The 18,525-nt window shown below is 41.9% G+C and overlaps 1 protein-coding gene across 4 annotated transcripts in view; it reads left to right on the plus strand.

Annotated features, from left to right (window-relative positions):
• Nucleotides 1-5,687: 5,687 nt before the first annotated feature.
• Nucleotides 5,688-18,525, plus strand: part of LOC125462028 (ectonucleoside triphosphate diphosphohydrolase 4-like) — an 84,674-nt gene continuing 71,836 nt past the window's right edge. For 2 of the 4 annotated variants that reach the window (XM_059652991.1, XM_059652994.1), the window contains exons 1-4: nt 5,688-5,810; nt 6,416-6,466; nt 11,254-11,425; nt 14,125-14,304. In XM_059652991.1, the coding sequence (XP_059508974.1) occupies nt 11,418-11,425; nt 14,125-14,304 (188 nt within the window). In that variant the 5' untranslated portion in view covers nt 5,688-5,810; nt 6,416-6,466; nt 11,254-11,417. Of the gene's footprint in view, nt 5,811-6,415; nt 6,467-7,554; nt 7,665-7,711; nt 8,159-11,253; nt 11,426-14,124; nt 14,305-18,525 lie in introns of those variants that run through there. The other 2 variants (XM_059652992.1, XM_059652993.1) reach the window with 2 other exon arrangements.

The raw sequence follows: 18,525 nt of genomic DNA on the forward strand, positions 1-18,525 counted from the left end.
TAGAAAATAGATTTCTGAAGATGGGTCTAGGCCCAAAACATCAGCCTTCCTACTCCTCTGATGCTGTTTCGCCTGCTGTGTTCATCCACTCTACACCTTGTTATCTCAGATTCTCCAGCATCTGCAGTTCCTACTATCTCAGAAAATATAGCAGCTCTGCTGAGAACATATCCATCCAAAACACATTCATTTTACTATGCTGTCTATACCTTTATCACCTAAAACATCCAGTTTTGATTTATTGTTACAGATATTCCTCTGTACTCCCTATTTTAAATGCTATACACTCACAGATGCACTAAAAGTACATCGGTGTCCAAATCTACCAAAACATAAGAAAAGCTGGATCACTTTAAAATAGGAATGGATTCTCTGTTCCAGGTCCCAAGAGACCTTTTGGCAACGGAGCCCCGTCTGCAGAATATCTCTGAAGCTGGTGTACTGACATTTCCTGCCTGATTAGCTGACAGTCTCATCTAAAGAAAAGTTAGAATAAGCCATTCATCTAAAAATGGAGAAGGGTTTACATATTTTATATATTATTTATGTTTATGGAATGGTTATGTCAGCCACAGTGTCAGCAAATGTGATCCATATGATCATCATATTGAACTGTAATCTATGCATCACCACCACTGTCCTCACCGAATCACTCCGGTTCTTGCTCACAGCTGCCAAAAAGCTTAAAGTTTAAACTTCATGCCCAAAAAATTTTCCAGGATCTCACCTTTCTCTGTCTTTGCAGATTCTTCCACTACTAAAGCTCTGTCTCCAACTCAGTTTCTTCTGAAACTGGTCTCACACACACCTTGTCCCCAATGTGAAATTATCAACCTTAGCATTAACTTTCAACCTTCGCTCAGATGCTGCCTTGAGCATTTTCCACTTTTACCTTGTCCTTATATCTACATTAATCCCACTGTAGGCAGCCATACCTTCAAACATTGCAAAATTCTCTTCATAAACTAGGAAATCCGTTGCTATCTCCTTCTTTAAAATGCATATTTAGGATTTAGCTTTTTGACACTCTGTCTAATAGATCTCCCTTTTGTTTAACATTAATTTATTACGGCATTATGAAACACTTTGAGATGTATTATCACTTTAAAGCTGCAATATGAATGCATTCTAATGCCTTTTATAAACAAATAGGGTGCTGTCTTTGTAATATATGCAAATCAAGCTGTCCACTGTAGGATATCGAGAGTGTGTCATATTGTGATATATTTAGGGTTTGTTGCCAAGGTTGTTGTCTTCAATTACAAGGTGTTCCAAAGTCCATGTGCAAGTTTAATCTTTAATAGAAATGGTTGTTCATAAGACAGAAGCAACTGAAGTTCATTTTGTTAATTTTGCATGCCAAAGTTTCCTCTGAATGAAAACGGTGACAATGAACGACAAGATGAACACTGGGTGGCAAGATAGAAGATCCTTGTATTAGACAGAAGAAAATCATCTGCTCATTTGAGGAAAAAGTTATCAATAGGAACCCAATTAAGATTTGGATTAAAACATTCTGTAATGTGTATATTCAAAGTCATCAAAGTTTAACATTTCACAAAAATGTTATCACATTCAATATGTAGGATTCACCATGACCTATAGCATACATAAATTATATATATTAAAGTTTCATTATTCTAATTAAAAAGCAAGCACTTATTAATCCTGAATACTACTATGCATCTTCCATTCCATTTCCCTCTTTCTTTAAATGCATGGGACCTTTTATTCTCCATAAGATTTAGAGCTGCAATTTAGTATAATGGTCTAATATTGATCATACCACACACAGGGCCTGGCAGCCACTTTCGCTCACAAGGTGAATGCTGTTCTCCCAAATAATCACGTTATTGTGCTTCCCTTTAAGATGAACTTATGTCCTGGATTTTCCTGGCTCTCCATATTTTGGAATGGAAGGTAGTGGGGGCTTTGGTAATAGCAGACTGGATCCTTTTCCAAGATTTCTGCCCCATTCCTGTTATGCGCGATCTTCATGGTTCTGGGATGAAGATGTGACTATTGACACCATACTCAGCAATCCTGTCCCTGCTTACTCCTTGTGGGGTTAGGAATTTCAGATCCCTGCTTTTCCATGTCATTGGGCCAATTTTAGTAGAAGATGTGGTTCACAGCATCTCAAAGGAGCCACAGATCCAGGAGAAACTCAAGCACCGAGAGATTAACCAACAAAATAATTGCCCGATCCTGTAATGCTTTCTTCCCAGGTTTTCACTAGTTAGATGCTGTACTGTACGTTTGGTGAGTTTTTATTGCAGTGATTTATTATAGGGCAAAGGTAAAGGTATCTTGAAAAAGTAAATTTATCATCAAATTTATTACTAAAGCATAAGCATTCACATGCATTAGAGTAGTTTTCCAAATGGAGAAAATGTGAATAATGCATTCAAAACTGTAAAAAAAAACTGAGAAAAGCGTCAGCCATGTTTTAGTCTTGGAAGGGCTTTTGATTTACAATGTCTTTGAATATGACCATATTAAATTCTCAGCAGTTTTAAAATCAATTTTAGAAGTATCCTGATAACCTCCCATAGTTAATACTGGGTGAGAGACTGTGGATGATACCTGAGGTGGAATGGGGGTTTATGAAACCATCTGGAGTTACTTGGTAAAAGTAGTTTGCATGAGAAGGGTACAGGGACCATGGACGATGGTTAAGAGTCAACCATGACGGTAAGCATAGTCTTTGCATGTTAGATATGAGAAAGTGAGCCATCATTCGATGTTGCTGGAGGATAAAGGTTCACAGTTATAAAAAGAGACCTCAGAATTTACAACAGTTTTGTTTAAGCTCGGAGGTGATGAATTCAATTGCCACAGGTCTTCAAGATTAGAACAAGTGATTAGATAATTGGAAATAGATTACTTGCATTGGTTACTGAGAAGGGAACAAAAGGATATCAATTTTCAGACTGCTGCAAAAGGATTTGAAGGTGTACGTTTTAAAATGCCCTCATATATCATGGGATTATAACAAGGAATCCACTATCACTGAATTGGTAAATTGGAAATCAGAAATTCTTTTAAAATTAATTATTAGTTGCCTGTAATATGGAACAATCAAGTTTTTAATTGTGAATGAGAGAACAGATCAGATTCGATCAATATTTTGTCAAAAAGGACCGGAGAGGGCCAAATGGCCTATTTCTGGGCTGTAACATTCTATTATACTGCATTCAGATCCATTCACTCCTATACATAAAGAGATGGTTATACACGGTGCTCATAACAATTGTAATTTTTGAAGGTTGCTATTCCCAATAGTATACACAAGGGGCTGCTATTAACTCCCAAAACTCCAGGGTTTGCGAATCACTAGGGCTGCTGTTCACTGATACATATTGAGGTCACGCTATTTCCTATTACACGCATGAGACATACACTTTCTTATAGGTAACTGCACTGTAGACTCATACGTGAAGGTCCACTAGATTGATTCCTGAAATAAGGGGATTGTTTTTTGAGACAAGATTAGAATTCATAGAAAACGAGAAGGAACTCACTGAAACATACAACCCAGTTAAGGAAGTTGACAGTGTAGCTGCTGGGAGCTTATTTCCCCAGCTGGAAAGTTGGGTTAAGTAATATTAAAGGCCACAATCATCTACTTAAAACTCTGATGAGAAAAGGATTGCATTTATACACTGTCTTTCACAACTACCAGATGTGAAAAGCAGTTTACAACATATGTAATTAATGTATAACTTTTTTTTGAGCAAGGTCTTCACTGCATGTTGAATTGACAATATCTACTGTCATTTATTGTGCTTCATGATTTGGCTATTTGATGGAAAATTGACAATATTCACACAGAACATTAAAGAAGTGATCCAGCCTGTGCCAGTCATTTCAGAAGGATACAATTAATCCCAATCCTGATTTTAAAATTGCTAAAAGGAGAACAGATGAACCTTTAACTTGTATTCTCTTTTTAGCAATGTTTAAGTTCTGTGTTACTGAGTATTTATTTAAATCCTGTTTTTATATACAGCCCATCAAATTTTGATTTTTCAGGCATGTATCCAATTTTTAAAATAGCTGCTTCAATTGTTGATTCAAGCAGCACATTCCTGATCATCATAATTCACAATATACATTTTAATATTTTCCCTCTGTTCATTTCTTAAGTACTCTAAATCTGCATTCTCTGGTTACCAACCCTCTTACCAATGAAATTTTCCATGCTGTATTTACTCTATCAAAACCCTTCATCGATTTGAGCTCATCTGTTGAATACCCCCCACCCCAGTCAATCTCCTCTTAAACAACCCTGATTTAAGGAGAACAAGTCTAGCTTCTCTAATTCTTACCGCATAATGGAAGATTCCCCAGCCCAGTGTCATTCCAGTCAATCTTTTCTCCAAGGCCTTCCCTTTCAAAACATTAAAACCCTTCTATGCACTGTCCATTTTCTACTTAAACTTAGTAAGCCTAAACAGCAGTCTCAGACACACAAGGTATGCTGTTAAGGAAAAATCTTTTCTACATTCCTACTTATACATTGAAATACAAAGCAATCAACAACTCCAGTCTTATGTCTTTGTTGTCTCCAGATTCACCTCCAGATGGAAGGATGCTTGAATCACATGTACATCACTATCTCTAACTGTGAATTCATCCAAATCTCTACTGCCTAGATCCTGACTCAAACTGAGTCCCATTCTCACATGGTCCTGTGCTCAATGATCTCTACTGGCTCAAAGTTTGGCCTGGCAACAATTTTACAATTCCTGTCTTTCCATCGCCTTGTGCCTTGCTATTCCATAGACCTCCCCCACATCTTACAAATAAACTCCTTTTATTTTTCCAATTCCAGTTACTCGTACACCTTCAGTTTCTAACAATTAATGATTCTACCTGGAATGTGGTGGCTGTGTTATGACGAGACACAGACTAACTTGGACTTGAGTTGTTCAGATTTTAGAAAAGGGTTTGTTGGTCATTGAAAGGGTAAATGCTAAGTTGGGAATCCAAGACACATGAGCACAGTCTCAGTAGAAGGAGTTGATCAATTACGACAGAGGTGAGGAGAAATGACTCCACTGCCCATTTTCAGAATTCTACAATGCTGAAGGGCTGTGGATGCTGCACAGTTGAATATGTTTAAGGTTCGGTGTTTGACAAACATTTGATCTCTCAGAGCATCAAGTAAGTGCAGTCAAAGCCTAGATTCGGCATGATCAAATAGAATGTGAAGCAGGCTTGACGGGCCGAATGTCCTCTGTGTCTCAGCGGCCTGGGCTCTAACCTACAGAATTCTTTCCCTAAACCTCTTACTTCCTCTAAAAAGCAACTAAATAATGACACTCAGCTATCTGAGTATATCCACATAATCCTTTGAGAATGCTTTACCATGAGAGAGGCGCTACATCAATGCAAAGACATGGACGAAACATTTGAAATTGCTGGAATTTGGGGAATGGTGTATTGTTAGTCCATCACCAAAACAAGGCTCTAAAACTCAAATTGACGAAAATAAATAGACAGACCCCATCTCCTGCTGGATTTGGTGAAGATCACGAACAACTGCACCCGACTCTGACCTACAAACTACCCTTAGCAACCCGGCTGCCGGAAACCGGATTGCAGACAGCGGGCGACGTTTTACGATAGGAGTGGGCGGTGCTGGTGACGTAACGTTGTTTTCCGGCTCCTGGTGCTGCTCGGGGGAAAGGGGCGGGAATAGGCGGCTATTCGGCCGGAGCTCGGTCTGCTGACCCATAACGATAGGCTCAGGCCCCGGGATCTGACCGGTGGCGGCCTGGGGCTGCTCCTGGTTCCCGAGTCAGGTCAGTGAGGGCGGCGAAGAGGGTAAGGATCGAGGGGGTGAGGAGGAGGAGGGTTAGTGAGAGAGGATCAGTGGGGGGGAAGGGGGAGAGAGGGAGGATCGAGGGGGATATCTTGGAGGAAGTGGATCAGTTGGGGGAGAGGAGGAGGATCAGTTCAGGGGAGCAAGTGGATCAGTTGGGGGAAAGAGGCGGTTAGAAGATCTATGGAGGAGACAGTCATTGGGGAGGGGAGATGGTGACAGCCAGTGGTTGGGAGAAGATGGCTACTGGGTGTGATGTTCTCTTGAGGGATGGATAGTGTGAAATGGGGTCATGGAGAAGAGGGGAGATTTGTGAGGGGTGCAGTGTAATGGGAAAGTTAGTCAGTGGAGGCGTAGGCTGAATAAATTAATGGGGAAAGGAAGTAGGGTTGATGTGTGTGGTCAGTAAAGGAGAGATGAGGGTCAGCAAAGATACAATCATTGAGGGAATGATGACAGTCAGTGGGTGAGGGCCAGTGAGAAAAGATTGTGGAGTGATGCAAGTTGTTAGGGGACCTCCTACTTTTTCATCTTTCTACCATTGTCTGAAAATATCTAAAAATTCTGCATCTATTTCCTTTTCAGGAAGGGAATTCCAAAGACATTTGAACCTTAGAGACAACATCTTTCTAAATGGTGAGAAATTATGGAGATCTGATATGTGGAGGGATCTTGATACCCCAGTGTATGAATAGCAGAAGTCACATTTGCGGCACAGGCAATGACCATCTCCAATAAGAGACAATCTAACCACTGTCCCTTGACATTTATAGAATATAGAGCAATACAACAGAGAACAGGCCCTTCGGCCCTCGATGTTGCGCCGACCTGTCAACTAATCTAAGCCCCTCCCCCTACACTATCCCATCATCATCCATATGCTTATCCAAGGACTGCTTAAATGCCCCTAGTGTGGCTGAGTTAACTACATTAGCAAGCAGGGTGTTCCACACCCTTACCACTGAGTAAAGAAGCTGCCTCTGAGATCCATCTTAAATCTATCACCCCTCAATTTGTAGCTATACCCCCTTGTACAAGCTGACGTCATCATCCTCGCAAAAAGATTCTCACTGTCCACCCTATCTAAATCCTCTGATCAACTTGTATGTCTCTATTAAATCCCCTCTTAGCCTCCTTCTCTCCAATGAGAACAGACCCAAGTCCCTCAGCCTTTCTTCATAGGGCCTGCGCTCCAGACCAGGCAACATCCTGGTATATCTCCTCTGCACCTTTTCCAATGGTTCCACATCCTTCCTGTAATGGGGCGACCAGAACTGCACGCAACATTCCAAATGAGGCCGTACTAGCATTCTGTACAGTTGCAGCATGGATTATAACTAACGGATGCATCATCTCTGCTGTCAGTTCCTTTAAGATCCTAGGATGTTGGCCATCAAGCCCGGGGGGGAAGGGGGTCTATCTTCAAACCCAATAGTTTGCTTAATACTTCCTCCTCCCTACCCACAATGATGATTGTATTACTTGATACTATTGGGATGGTACAAGTGACCACTGAAAACTGAAGCAAAATATTGCTTTTGTGAATGCAACGTGTGTTCCTCGCTATTAACTCCCCAGTCACATCCTCTAAAGGGGCCAATCACTTTAGTTACTAGCTTTTGCTATCTATTCTTGCATTGGTTTTTCTGGTCTTTGCTCTTTTTACGATTTTTAAAGTCTTCAATGGTGTTACCGTCACTGAATCCCCTCTTTCAACTTCTTAGGGGCTGCCATTGACCAGAAATTGAACTGGGCTCACCACATAAACACTGGCTGCAAGAGCAGTTCAGAGGCTCACCACCTGACTCTTCAGACCCTGTCCAATGCCTACAAGGTATAAGTCAGGAGTGATGGAATATTCCCCACTTGCCTGGATGACAGCACCTCCAACAACTCTCAAGAAGCTCACTACCATCCGCGACAAAGCAGCCCTCTTGATAGGCCCCACATGTATAAACACTCGCTGTCTTTACCACTGATGTTCGGTAGCAGCAGCGTGTACTATCCACAAGATGCTCTGCAGAAATTCACCAAGCTTTCTTGGACAGCATCTTCCAAACCCATGAGCACTTCCATCTAGGAGGACAAGGGCAGCAGATATATGGGAATACCACCACCTGCAAATTCCCCTTCAAGACACCTTGACTTGGAAATGTATCCCCACTCTTTTAGTATTGCTGGGTCAAAGTCATGGAAGTTTCTCCTAAGGCATCATGGGTCAACTTTCAGTGTGTGGATTATGGCAGCTTAAGAAGGCAGCACACCACCACCTTCTCGAGGGTGCTAGAGATGGGCAATAAATACTGGCTCATCATCGACGAACCACAAGTGATTTTTTTTAACAGAAGTTGATATGCAGCTACAGCAAGTAATTAGGAACGTTATTAGACTGTTATTGTTTATTGTGAGGGAAATTGCAAACAAAAGTATGGAGATTGTGCTTCATTGAAACAGACCAGTGGCGAGACCACATTTCAGCACAGTGCAGTGTTTGTCTCCTTACTAAGAAAGGATGTGAATCTGTTGGTAGCAGTTTAGAAAAGGTTTATTCGTCTACTAACTGGAATAGGTGGGTTGTCTTGCGAGGAGAAGTTAGAAGACTTGTAAGGAAAAGTTAGATGACTTGTATCCACTGGAATTAAAGAGTTAGAGGTGACTTGAATGAAACAGACAAGATCCTGAGGTCTTGACAAGGTAGTTGTGGAGAGGATGTTTACTTTTTGGGAGTTTCCAGAACTAGAGGTTATGGTTTTTAAAAAAAGGAGGTTTGCCAATTTGATACAGAGAAAAAGAGAAATCTTTTCCCAAAGAGGATCATGAGACAGACACTCTTCCTCAAAAGACAGTGGATGGACAGTCTTTAAATGTTTTAAGGCAAACATAGATTTGTGATAAGAAGAAGGTTCAAAGCTTATAAGGAAGAGGGATTAATGACCAATCCAGATCTTATTGAATGTTGGAGTAAGCTCAAGGGGCTGAGTGATTTACTCCTCTGAATTCATTTGTCCACCTGGAGGTGGGAATTCAGTTCAAGGCCTGGGTGGCAGAAGTTTAGACAGACCTGCAGATCTGCTCTTTCTCTCTGAGAGTGGGTGCAGTCAAATGCCATTCTGAAGGAGGACATTTAAGACAGGGGCTCACTGATGAACTACAGTGGAGACAGTTTCACTTTCAACCAGGCACAATGTTTGAAGCTTATACTGGGATTTCTAGCATGGATGATCATCTGTTCCATAGCACCAACATTTTTTATCCTGCCTATGATTACTTTGAACATATAGGTGCAGCACAGAAATAAGCTATTCAGCCCAATCAATCTATTTGAGGCACATCCCAACATTCTCATATACATCCAGCATCCTTACTGTCTCTTCCCTTCTCTCTCACGTACTTGTCTAGTTTCCCTTCGGACATATCTCAACCATTTGCTTCTCCCACAAAATGCTAATTCAATTTACACATTCTCACCACTATTTGAGTTTCTTGAGTATTCCTAACACTATGTTCTTCCCTACGAAGGGAAATGTTGTATTCACGCTATCAAAATCTTTCATAACTTTAATGACCTCACCCCTCAGACATTTTTCCAGTAGAGGAGCAATTCTTCTTTGACAAGTTTTTCATTAATTTTCTGAAATGAATAACCACACATTTAAACAAAGAAACCTACAGCACAGGAACAGGCCCTTCAGCCCTCCAAGCCTGCGCCAATCAAGATACACTGTCTAACCTGTCATCTATTTTCTAACAGTCTGTGTCCATTTTCTCCCTGCCCATCCATGTACCTGTCCAAATATATCTTAAAAGACGCTAACGTGTCTGCGTCTACCACCTCCGCTGGCAACGCGTTCCAGGCCCCCACCACCCTCTGTGTAAAGAACCTTCCACGCATATCTCCCTTAAACTTTCCTCCTCTCACTTTGAACTCATGACCCCTTGTAATTGAGTCCCCCACTCTGGGAAAAAGCTTTTTGCTATCCACCCTGTCTATACCCCTCATGATTTTGTAGACCTCAATCAGGTTCCCTCCTCAATCTCCGTTTTTCTAATGAAAATAATCCTAATCTATTCCACCTCTCCATAGCTAGCACCCTCCATACCGGGCAACATCCTGGTGAACCTGCTCTGCACCCTCTCCAAAGCATCCACATCCTTTTGGTAATGTGGCGACCAGAACTGTGCACAGTACTCCAAATGTGGCCGAACCAAACTCCTATACAACTGCAACATGACCTGCCAACTCTTGTACTCAATACCCCGCCCAATGAAGGAAAGCATGCCATATGCCTTCTTGACCACCCTATTGACGTGCGTTGTCACCTTCAGGGAACAATGGACCTGAATACCCAGATCTCTCTGTTTATCAATTTTCCCTAGGACTTTTCCATTTACTGTATAGTTCGCCCTTGAATTTGATCTTCCAAAATGCATCACCTCGCATTTGCCTGGATTGAACTCCATCTACCATTTATCTGCCCAACTTTCCAGTCTATCTATATTCTGCTGTAATTTCTGACAGTCCCCTTCACTATCAGCTACTCCACCAATGTTAGTGTCATCAGCAAACTTGCTGATCAGACTACCTACACCTTCCTCCAGATCGTTTACATATATCACAAACAACAGTGGTCCCAGCACAGATCCCTGTGGAACACCACTGGTTACAGGTCTCCAATTTGAGAAACTCCCTTCTACTACTACCCTCTGTCTCCTGTTGCCCAGCCAGTTTTTTATCCATCTAGCTAGCACACCCTGGACCCCATGTGACTTCACTTTCTCCATCAGCCTGCCATGGGGAACTTTATCAAATGCCTTAGGTATCATCCTTGTACTCTCTCTGCAACCACTCCAGTGTCTGCATATCATTTTTATGATACGGTGACGAGAACTTCATACAGTGCTCTTGAATTTGGTCTAACTAAGGTTTGATGCTGCATTAGTAAAACTTTGCTGCTTTTCAGTTCCATCTCTCGAGGAATAAAATCCAGTGCTCATTTCACATTTTGTATAGCTTTGCTAACCAGTGGCATACATTTTAGTGATATGGGAACTGCAGATGCTGGAGGATCCGAGATAACAAAGTGTGGAGCTGGATGAACACAGCAGGCCAAGCAGCATCGTAGGAGCACAAAAGCTGATGTTTCAGGCCTTCATTCATCCAGCTCCACACTTTGTTATCTCGCAAACATTTTAGTAATCACTGTTTTGGCGCTTAAGTGCCAATAGCTTAGCGATGGATTACTATGATCACCTGCTTAGGTAACACGGAATTAGAGATAATAATAAATGGAGAAATTGATGATGATTCTTATGAGTATTTAAGTCTTTATTGTTTTAGGCTCAATGTGTTTTATTGTTGATTTTCTGACCTGAGTTCTAACTTTCTCTCCCTCTCTTTATGTATTTTTCTGCCCTGTTATCAGTCAGCCTTTGAACTGTGCATAGAAAAAAGGGGCAGGTCTGAGCCTTGCTGTCAACAAAGTGTGCCTATCAACTGAAGATGCTGAGGTGACATTTGCAAGCAAGAAGCTTAACATAGAAGCTGTATATTCAAGCCCTTCCTACCTAGACGCTGTGCCTTTACCATATGGCTAGGTAAGCTGGACAACTCCTTCAAAAGACTTATAGCTGGCTGAAACTTTTTATGCTACAATTTTCTTAATGATTTAACACATTTGGTTTGATAATTAAAGATCAGTAGAACTATTCAGTTTTTTTTTTCTACTCTGTCTGTGTTATACCTTGGCCTCGTACACGTCTGTAAATGTTGAAACTATTTATTGTGCTTCAAAGAGCAATTTTTTTTAACTGATAGTGCAGGATCAGCACACTAGTGGAATTTCGATTATCCAACATTGTGAAGTGTGGGATTTTGAAAAGTTTTGAAAGATAATGAAACGAATAGATAGTTCAGTTCCCAAAATGCAAATGATTAAACAACGTAATGATGAATGCTACAGATATCAATATAATGCAACCTATTCTAATGGTGAACAATAGCTAACCATAATGGAAACTGCCTTTTACAGTCTGTCCACCCCGACTGATGTCTGGCATCTGTATACAGGATCCTAACATTCAATCATTTTTAAGCATTTTAGTTCTGAAGACTAAGTTTTGTTTGACTTCACATGGCCCTGTAACTTTTTAAAATAACGGTTTGAATTTCCCATGCTGACAGGAAGTTCCATAAGATAATGGGACGGCACCCTGCCAACCTAATTGCCTGCTTATTTTAGCACCATTGGGAAATCGCGGTACAATTTAGGGTTTCCTGAATATTTTCGGTGTGCTAATACAGACCAAGATATGTATGCTTCAATTTTAAAAAGCAGCCCAAAGACTTCTGTTTCTAAGACGTGGTGAAATATCTTCCAGTGCTCTATGCACAAGGAATTATTCACCTTTCGACAACCATTGACAAAGCAAACACTCCCATCTGCTTGGTCTAAGCAAATGACACAGTAAGTCAAAATTGAAAAGAACAATAAAGGTTCCCAGGTGGGGCCCAGGGCTTAGAATTGAGATGGCATTTACAAGGAGACGGTAGTGAGAATATTGGGCAACAAGGAACAATGAGTGTAGGATAAGTCCTGATGATGTTGAATCATCGCAGGTGAAACTGATCAAACTTGGTGGAATTTCCCTCCAAGATTTATCTCACAAGCTATCAGTCTAAGAGTGCTGCCAACTTAATTCAACCCTGATCAGCTGGGTGCCAGGGATGATTTTTCCACGTCTCCTGCAAAATAGATGCTGTAGCCTTCAGTAGGGGTGTTGACTGGTTAAGAAGTAGAGACTAGGGATCCTTTTACATGCTCCAAGTTGAGATATATGCATTGAGCTTTCAAATGTGCAAACAACCACAAGTGGCTTCAGTAAATAAATAAATACAATTGTAATGTTGTATTAGTTATTAAGAGTAGAGCTAAGAAAAATTGTGGCAAATGTCAATATGATTCACTCTTGATGTGTGTCAGTACACAATTTGCTGACCTTTGAATCTGAAAGACTTTGTTTCCAGTCCCACTCCATATTATTTAGGCTGGTTCTCCAGTGCATAAGTGAGCAAGTGCTGCTCTGACAGAAAGGCTGTCTTTTAATGAAACTTTAAACTGAGACCTAACCACCCCCTCAGAAACATATTAAAGTGCCTAGATCACTATTTTAAAGAGAAGCCGAGGAATTTCTTCAGGCTAAGTCTTTTGGGCACAGTGTCTCTTACCGCCCAGTTAAAACGTTAGATGTAGAGGACTTGCTTACAATCACAGTTCCGAGGAAGGGTCATCGGACCTGGAACGTAACTCTGTTTCTCTTCCACAGATGCTGCCAGACCTGCTGAGCTTTTCCAGCAACTTTGTTTTTGTTGCTCACAATCTTGATGTCCCTGGGTTAACCCTGGGAGCATTTAAGTTGCTTCAAGGCAAGACTTGCAGCCCTTCCCAAGGGGATGCCTTGCTTTTGACAGCTTCCTGACCACATACCAGTAGTGGCTTCATTAGCCAGTTGATCAACACCAGTCTGTGCAGATAACACTGCTGAAATTCCTGCTGAGAGAGGAGCTTCCCCCTCCGTGGGTAAGATACTCATGTGAGCAGGATGAGCCTCTTAAATGACAATAAACTGGCTGCTTGAGAGGATCAATTGTCCCAAGAGCTGGAAGGTGCCTGGCACCACCTCTACACCCAAATACTCCACCCACAATAACATTGCAGACTGGTCTGGATCAGAGGGGTAAGTGATGGGAGGCCATCACTGAATATTGTATATACCTTTGACAGTCTGTTCGCTGAGTTGGTTGAACAGCTGATGTGAGCTGCAGAGTAAAGCTTACAACCTGAGCTGAGTTCCACAATTGGTTGAGATCATCTTCTCAACTTTGTTCCTTCACCTGAGGTGTGGTGAACCTCAGATTAAACTTGCCACTTGTCATCGCTCTCAAATTAGAAAGCTGCATATATTCCTCTGGGGCATGAGAAACTTTTGCATTGCATGTAGCCCTGCCTTCTAGCCCACAGGCAGGGGGCATAAAATTCAGGCCCCAGTGTCCTGACCAATATTTATCTTTAGTTGATACCTAAAACAGATGGTAAGGTCATGTATTTCAGTATTGTTGGTGGGAGCTACTGTGTATCAACATGTTCATGTGTTTTACTTTACTACCAGGATTGCATTTCAACCTCAATGATTCCAAAGTTCTGAGGCAGTGAAATGTATCATGGTATGTAATAATTGCCAATTTTTTGCTTTTTCAATTCAAAGTATTAAAATATTGCTTTCTAATTTTCTTTCAGAGTTGGCTTTTCTTGTTTGTTTCCGGCATCTTGGCACTTCAGTCTGTCGCTCAGAAACACCACAGCCCGTCAGAAAGTAGTGTTTGTAGCTGTTGTCCTCACTTTCTGTTTACTGTTCTTTCTGATTTTTGTGGAGTATCAGCATTGGAGATCACCACTCAGGGACAAAGAGCTGGAAAAGTAAGTAAAATCTCTCGTAAGATTGGAAATTGCAGTTGATAAGCAGGTGAACGCTTAACTTTATTTGACCCTCCCTTATCCATATTGATTTAGTGGAGGCTTTAGCCTATGTGCAAATGGTTCTGTTAAAACAGTTAACAATATAATGTACACGTGTGCTAAATCTTTGCCTGCTGTTATTGCTAATGGGACTTTGTGACTTTGCACTTAAGTTGCCTGTCTCAGTATTTAGTATTTGTAACGTTTGTGTTTGTTACAATAATGTTGTCCTTTCTCAAGACAATAAGAACTTCAGAGCATTAGAACACAGAAGTAAAACATAAGCCCTTCCTCGATCCTCTGTCATTCAGTGTGACCACAGTTAGTTCATTTTCTCTCTTTAATCAATCCAGATCTCTTGATTGAAGCTTTCAAAATCATATCTTCTCTCAGCCTTCTGTACTTTAAGGAGAACAATTCCAGCTTCTCCAATCTAATTTCATAACTAAAATTCCTCATCTCTGGATCAATTCTCGTAAACCTCTCGTGCAATCCCTCCAATGCATTCTCATTCTTCTGAATCCAAAACTAGCCAAGGTACCCCAACTGAGGATGAAATAGTGTTTTACTCAAGTACAGTATAACCTCCTTGCTCTTGTGCTCTATTAATAAAGCCTAAGCTAATACATGCTTTATTCTCTATCAGCCTTTCCTGTCAACTTGAATTACTTAGTATACTATGTGTCTGTACTGCTGTACCCAATTTAGAGCTGTACCTCAGAGATAATGGGAACTGCAGATGCTGGAGAATCCAAGATAATAAAGTGTGGGGCTGGATGAACACAGCAGGCCAAGCAGCTTCTTAGGAGCATAAAAGCTGACGTTTCGGCCTGAGACCCTTCATTAGAATAGGGGGATGGGGTGAGGATTCTGAAATAAATAGGGAGAGAGGGGGAGGCGGACTGAAGATGGATAGAGGAGAAGATAGGTGGAGAGGAGTGTATGGGTGCGGAGGTAGGGAGGGGATAGGCCAGTCCGGGGAGGACAGACAGGGCAAGGGGGCGGGATGAGGTTGGTAGGTAGGAAATGCAGGTGCGGCTTGAGGTGGGAGGAGGGGATAGGTGAGAGGAAGAACAGGTTAGGCGCGGGGTGGGGAAACGAGCTCGGCTGGTTTTGGGATGGAGTGGGGGGAGGGGAGATTTTCAAGCTTGTGAAATCCACATTGATACCATTGTGCTGCAGGGTTCCCAAGCGGAATATGAGTTGCTGTTCCTGCAACCTACAGGTGGCATCATTATGGCACTACAGGAGGCCCAGGATGGACATGTCATCTAAGGAATGGGAGAGGGAGTTGAAATGGTTGGCGACTGGGAAGTGAGGTTGTTTACTGCGAACCGAGCGTAGGTGTTCTGCAGAGCGGTCCCCAGGCCTCTGCTTGGTTTTCCCAATGTAGAGGAAGCCACACTGTGTACAGCGGAGGCAGTATACCACATTGGCGGATGTGCAGGTGAACATCTGCTTGATGTGGAAAGTCATCTTGGGGCCGGGGATAGGGGTGAGGGAGGAGGTGTGGGGGCAGGTGTAGCACTTCCTGCGGTGGCAGGGGAAAGTGCCGGGTGTGGTGGAGTTGGAGGGGAGTGTGGAGCGGACAAGGGAGTCGCTGAGAGAGTGGTCTCTCTGGAAGACAGACAAGGGTGGGGTTGGAAAACTGTCTTTGGTGGTGGGATTGTAGATGGCGGAAATGTCGGAGGATGATGCGTTGTATCCGGAGGTTGGTGGGGTGGTAAGTGAGGTCTAGGGGTATTCTCTTTGGGCGGTTATTGCGAGGGCGGTGTGTGAGGTATACCTTTTAATTTATACTGTCTCTCCATGTTCTTCTGACTAAATTGAATCACCAAATGCTTCTGCACAATGAACTTAATTGGCCAACTACCTGTCCACTCCCCATTAAGGATTCCCCTCAATCCCTCCCCTCGCCTGCGGTATGGTAGCCATCAGGTTAAATCATCACCAGTCATCTCTGTAAAGAGAGAGCAGCCCCATTGTCTGGTAAGACTATGGATACCACTCACTCACTCCTCCAGCTTGTCCTTTTGAAGTTCTACACTATCTTCCAATCACTTTGCAATGTTTCCAAGTTTTATTTCCTTCCACAAATTTTGAAATCATGCCCTTTATCTGAAATTTTAGACAATTAATATATATCTGAGAAGGCAGGCTCCCACCACTGATCCTTTGGAACTCCACTTCAAATCTTCCTCTAGATTGAAAACCATCAGTTCAACATTGCCCTATTCCCATCACTCACTAATTTTGTATCCATGCCACTACTGTCCTTTTTATTCCATTACCTTCAATTTTGCCCACAAGTGTGTTGTATGATCGTGTATTAAATGTCATCATTAAATGTTCATGAACACCATATCTACAGCACTGCCTTAACCAACCCTCTTTGTTAACTCATCAAAAAGCTCTACTACATCAGCTGAACAATACTTCCCGTAATTAACCCACATTAGACTATATGACTCTTAATATTTTTCTAGAAGTTAAGCTGACTGGTCTCAAGATGTTTGGCTTAGCCTTACACCTTTTCTTATGAACAACGGCATAACGTTTACAATTCTGCAATCCTCAGGCACCACCCCTAATTGTAAGGGAGAATGTTAGATGCCTGCGCACTTCACCTTGTCACTTCCCTCAGTGGATTCATCTCATCTCTACAGCAGATCAACCAAGCCTTGGAAAGGAAGGGTTAACATTTCAGGAAGTAATATTCATCAGAATGGCACAGTTAGGTAGCAAAGTCCTTTCCATGAGACAGCCCAAAGGTGATAATATTACAGACTTAAGGATTTCTTACAGGGTATGACAAGACGTTACCAGTGGCTGGCAAGTTGAGAACCAAAGGATGTCATCTTAGAATAAGGCATTGGCCATTTAAAACTGAGATGAAAAGGGATTTTTTTCACAACGGAGGTAGTGAATCTTTGGATCAGTGATAATGGGAACTGCAGATGCTGGAGAATCCAAGATAATAAAATGTGAGGCTGGATGAACACAGCAGGCCCAGCAGCATCTCAGGAGCACAAAAGCTGACGTTTCGGGCCTAGACCCTTCATCAGGGTCTAGGCCCGAAACGTCAGCTTTTGTGCTCCTGAGATGCTGCTGGGTCTGCTGTGTTCATCCAGCCTCACATTTTATTATCTTATAGTGAATCTTTGGATTTCTTTTGCCTCAAAGCCTGTGGAAGTTCAATCATTAATCATATTCAAGACCAAAAATGAATAGCTTTTTCATGACTAATAGTAGCAAGGAACATGGAGATAGAACAGGAAAGTAGCTCTGAGGTGCATGATCAGTTGTGATCTATTGAATGTCGTGGCAGGCTAGACAATTTGAATGACCTACCCCATTTTCTCCTGCTGCACCTGAAGTAGAGATGGATGAGATCAGGATCATAGATAGAAGTTAACTGCTTTCATAATGTGTAAAGTCTTGTAAATACATATGTCAAGTTTGATAGGACAGAACACAACTATTTCTAAAAAAAAGCATGAATTACTTAATAAATTAAGAATAGGGAGTGAAGACCTTGTGTTTTTTTAGGTGAGACTGGGATAATTCACAGAATCCTGACAGTGTGGAAGCAGGTCATTCAGTCCACTGATTTCACTCTAACCCTCTGAAGAGCATCCCACCCACCCCTATCCCCACTCCCACAACCCTGCATTTCTCATGGCTAATCCACCTAGCCTACACATTCCTGGACACTTTAATGGGCAATTTAGCATGGCCAGTCCAGCTAACCTGCACACCATTGGACTGTGGCAGAAAACCCACACAGACACGAGGAGAAAGTGCAAACTCCACACAGACTGTTGCCTGAGGATGGAATCAAACCTGAGTCCCTGGTGCTATGAGGCAGCAGTGCTAACCACTGAGCCACCGTACTGCTCCTAGAACATATGGATGTTAATCACTAGCTCTTCTGTCCTCAATTTTTCTGTTGTACAATCGTGTCCACATTTATAATGAAAATGGCTTTTGTAAGGCTGTCATTGCTGTAAGCATAGCTTCTTGCCAATAGTAATGAGGAAGAACCACTCTGGGAAGAGTGTAGCTACAGCATGCCAAGGTTTTAGCCAGAACACACTCAGTGAATGGCAAATCAATGATACTTGCAACTGATCTTAAATCAGATTTCCTGATGTTGGTTTGAATCTGGCATCAAGTAGGGGG

The sequence above is a fragment of the Stegostoma tigrinum genome, chromosome 20 (assembly GCF_030684315.1).
Source record: "Stegostoma tigrinum isolate sSteTig4 chromosome 20, sSteTig4.hap1, whole genome shotgun sequence".
NCBI lineage: Eukaryota > Metazoa > Chordata > Chondrichthyes > Orectolobiformes > Stegostomatidae > Stegostoma > Stegostoma tigrinum.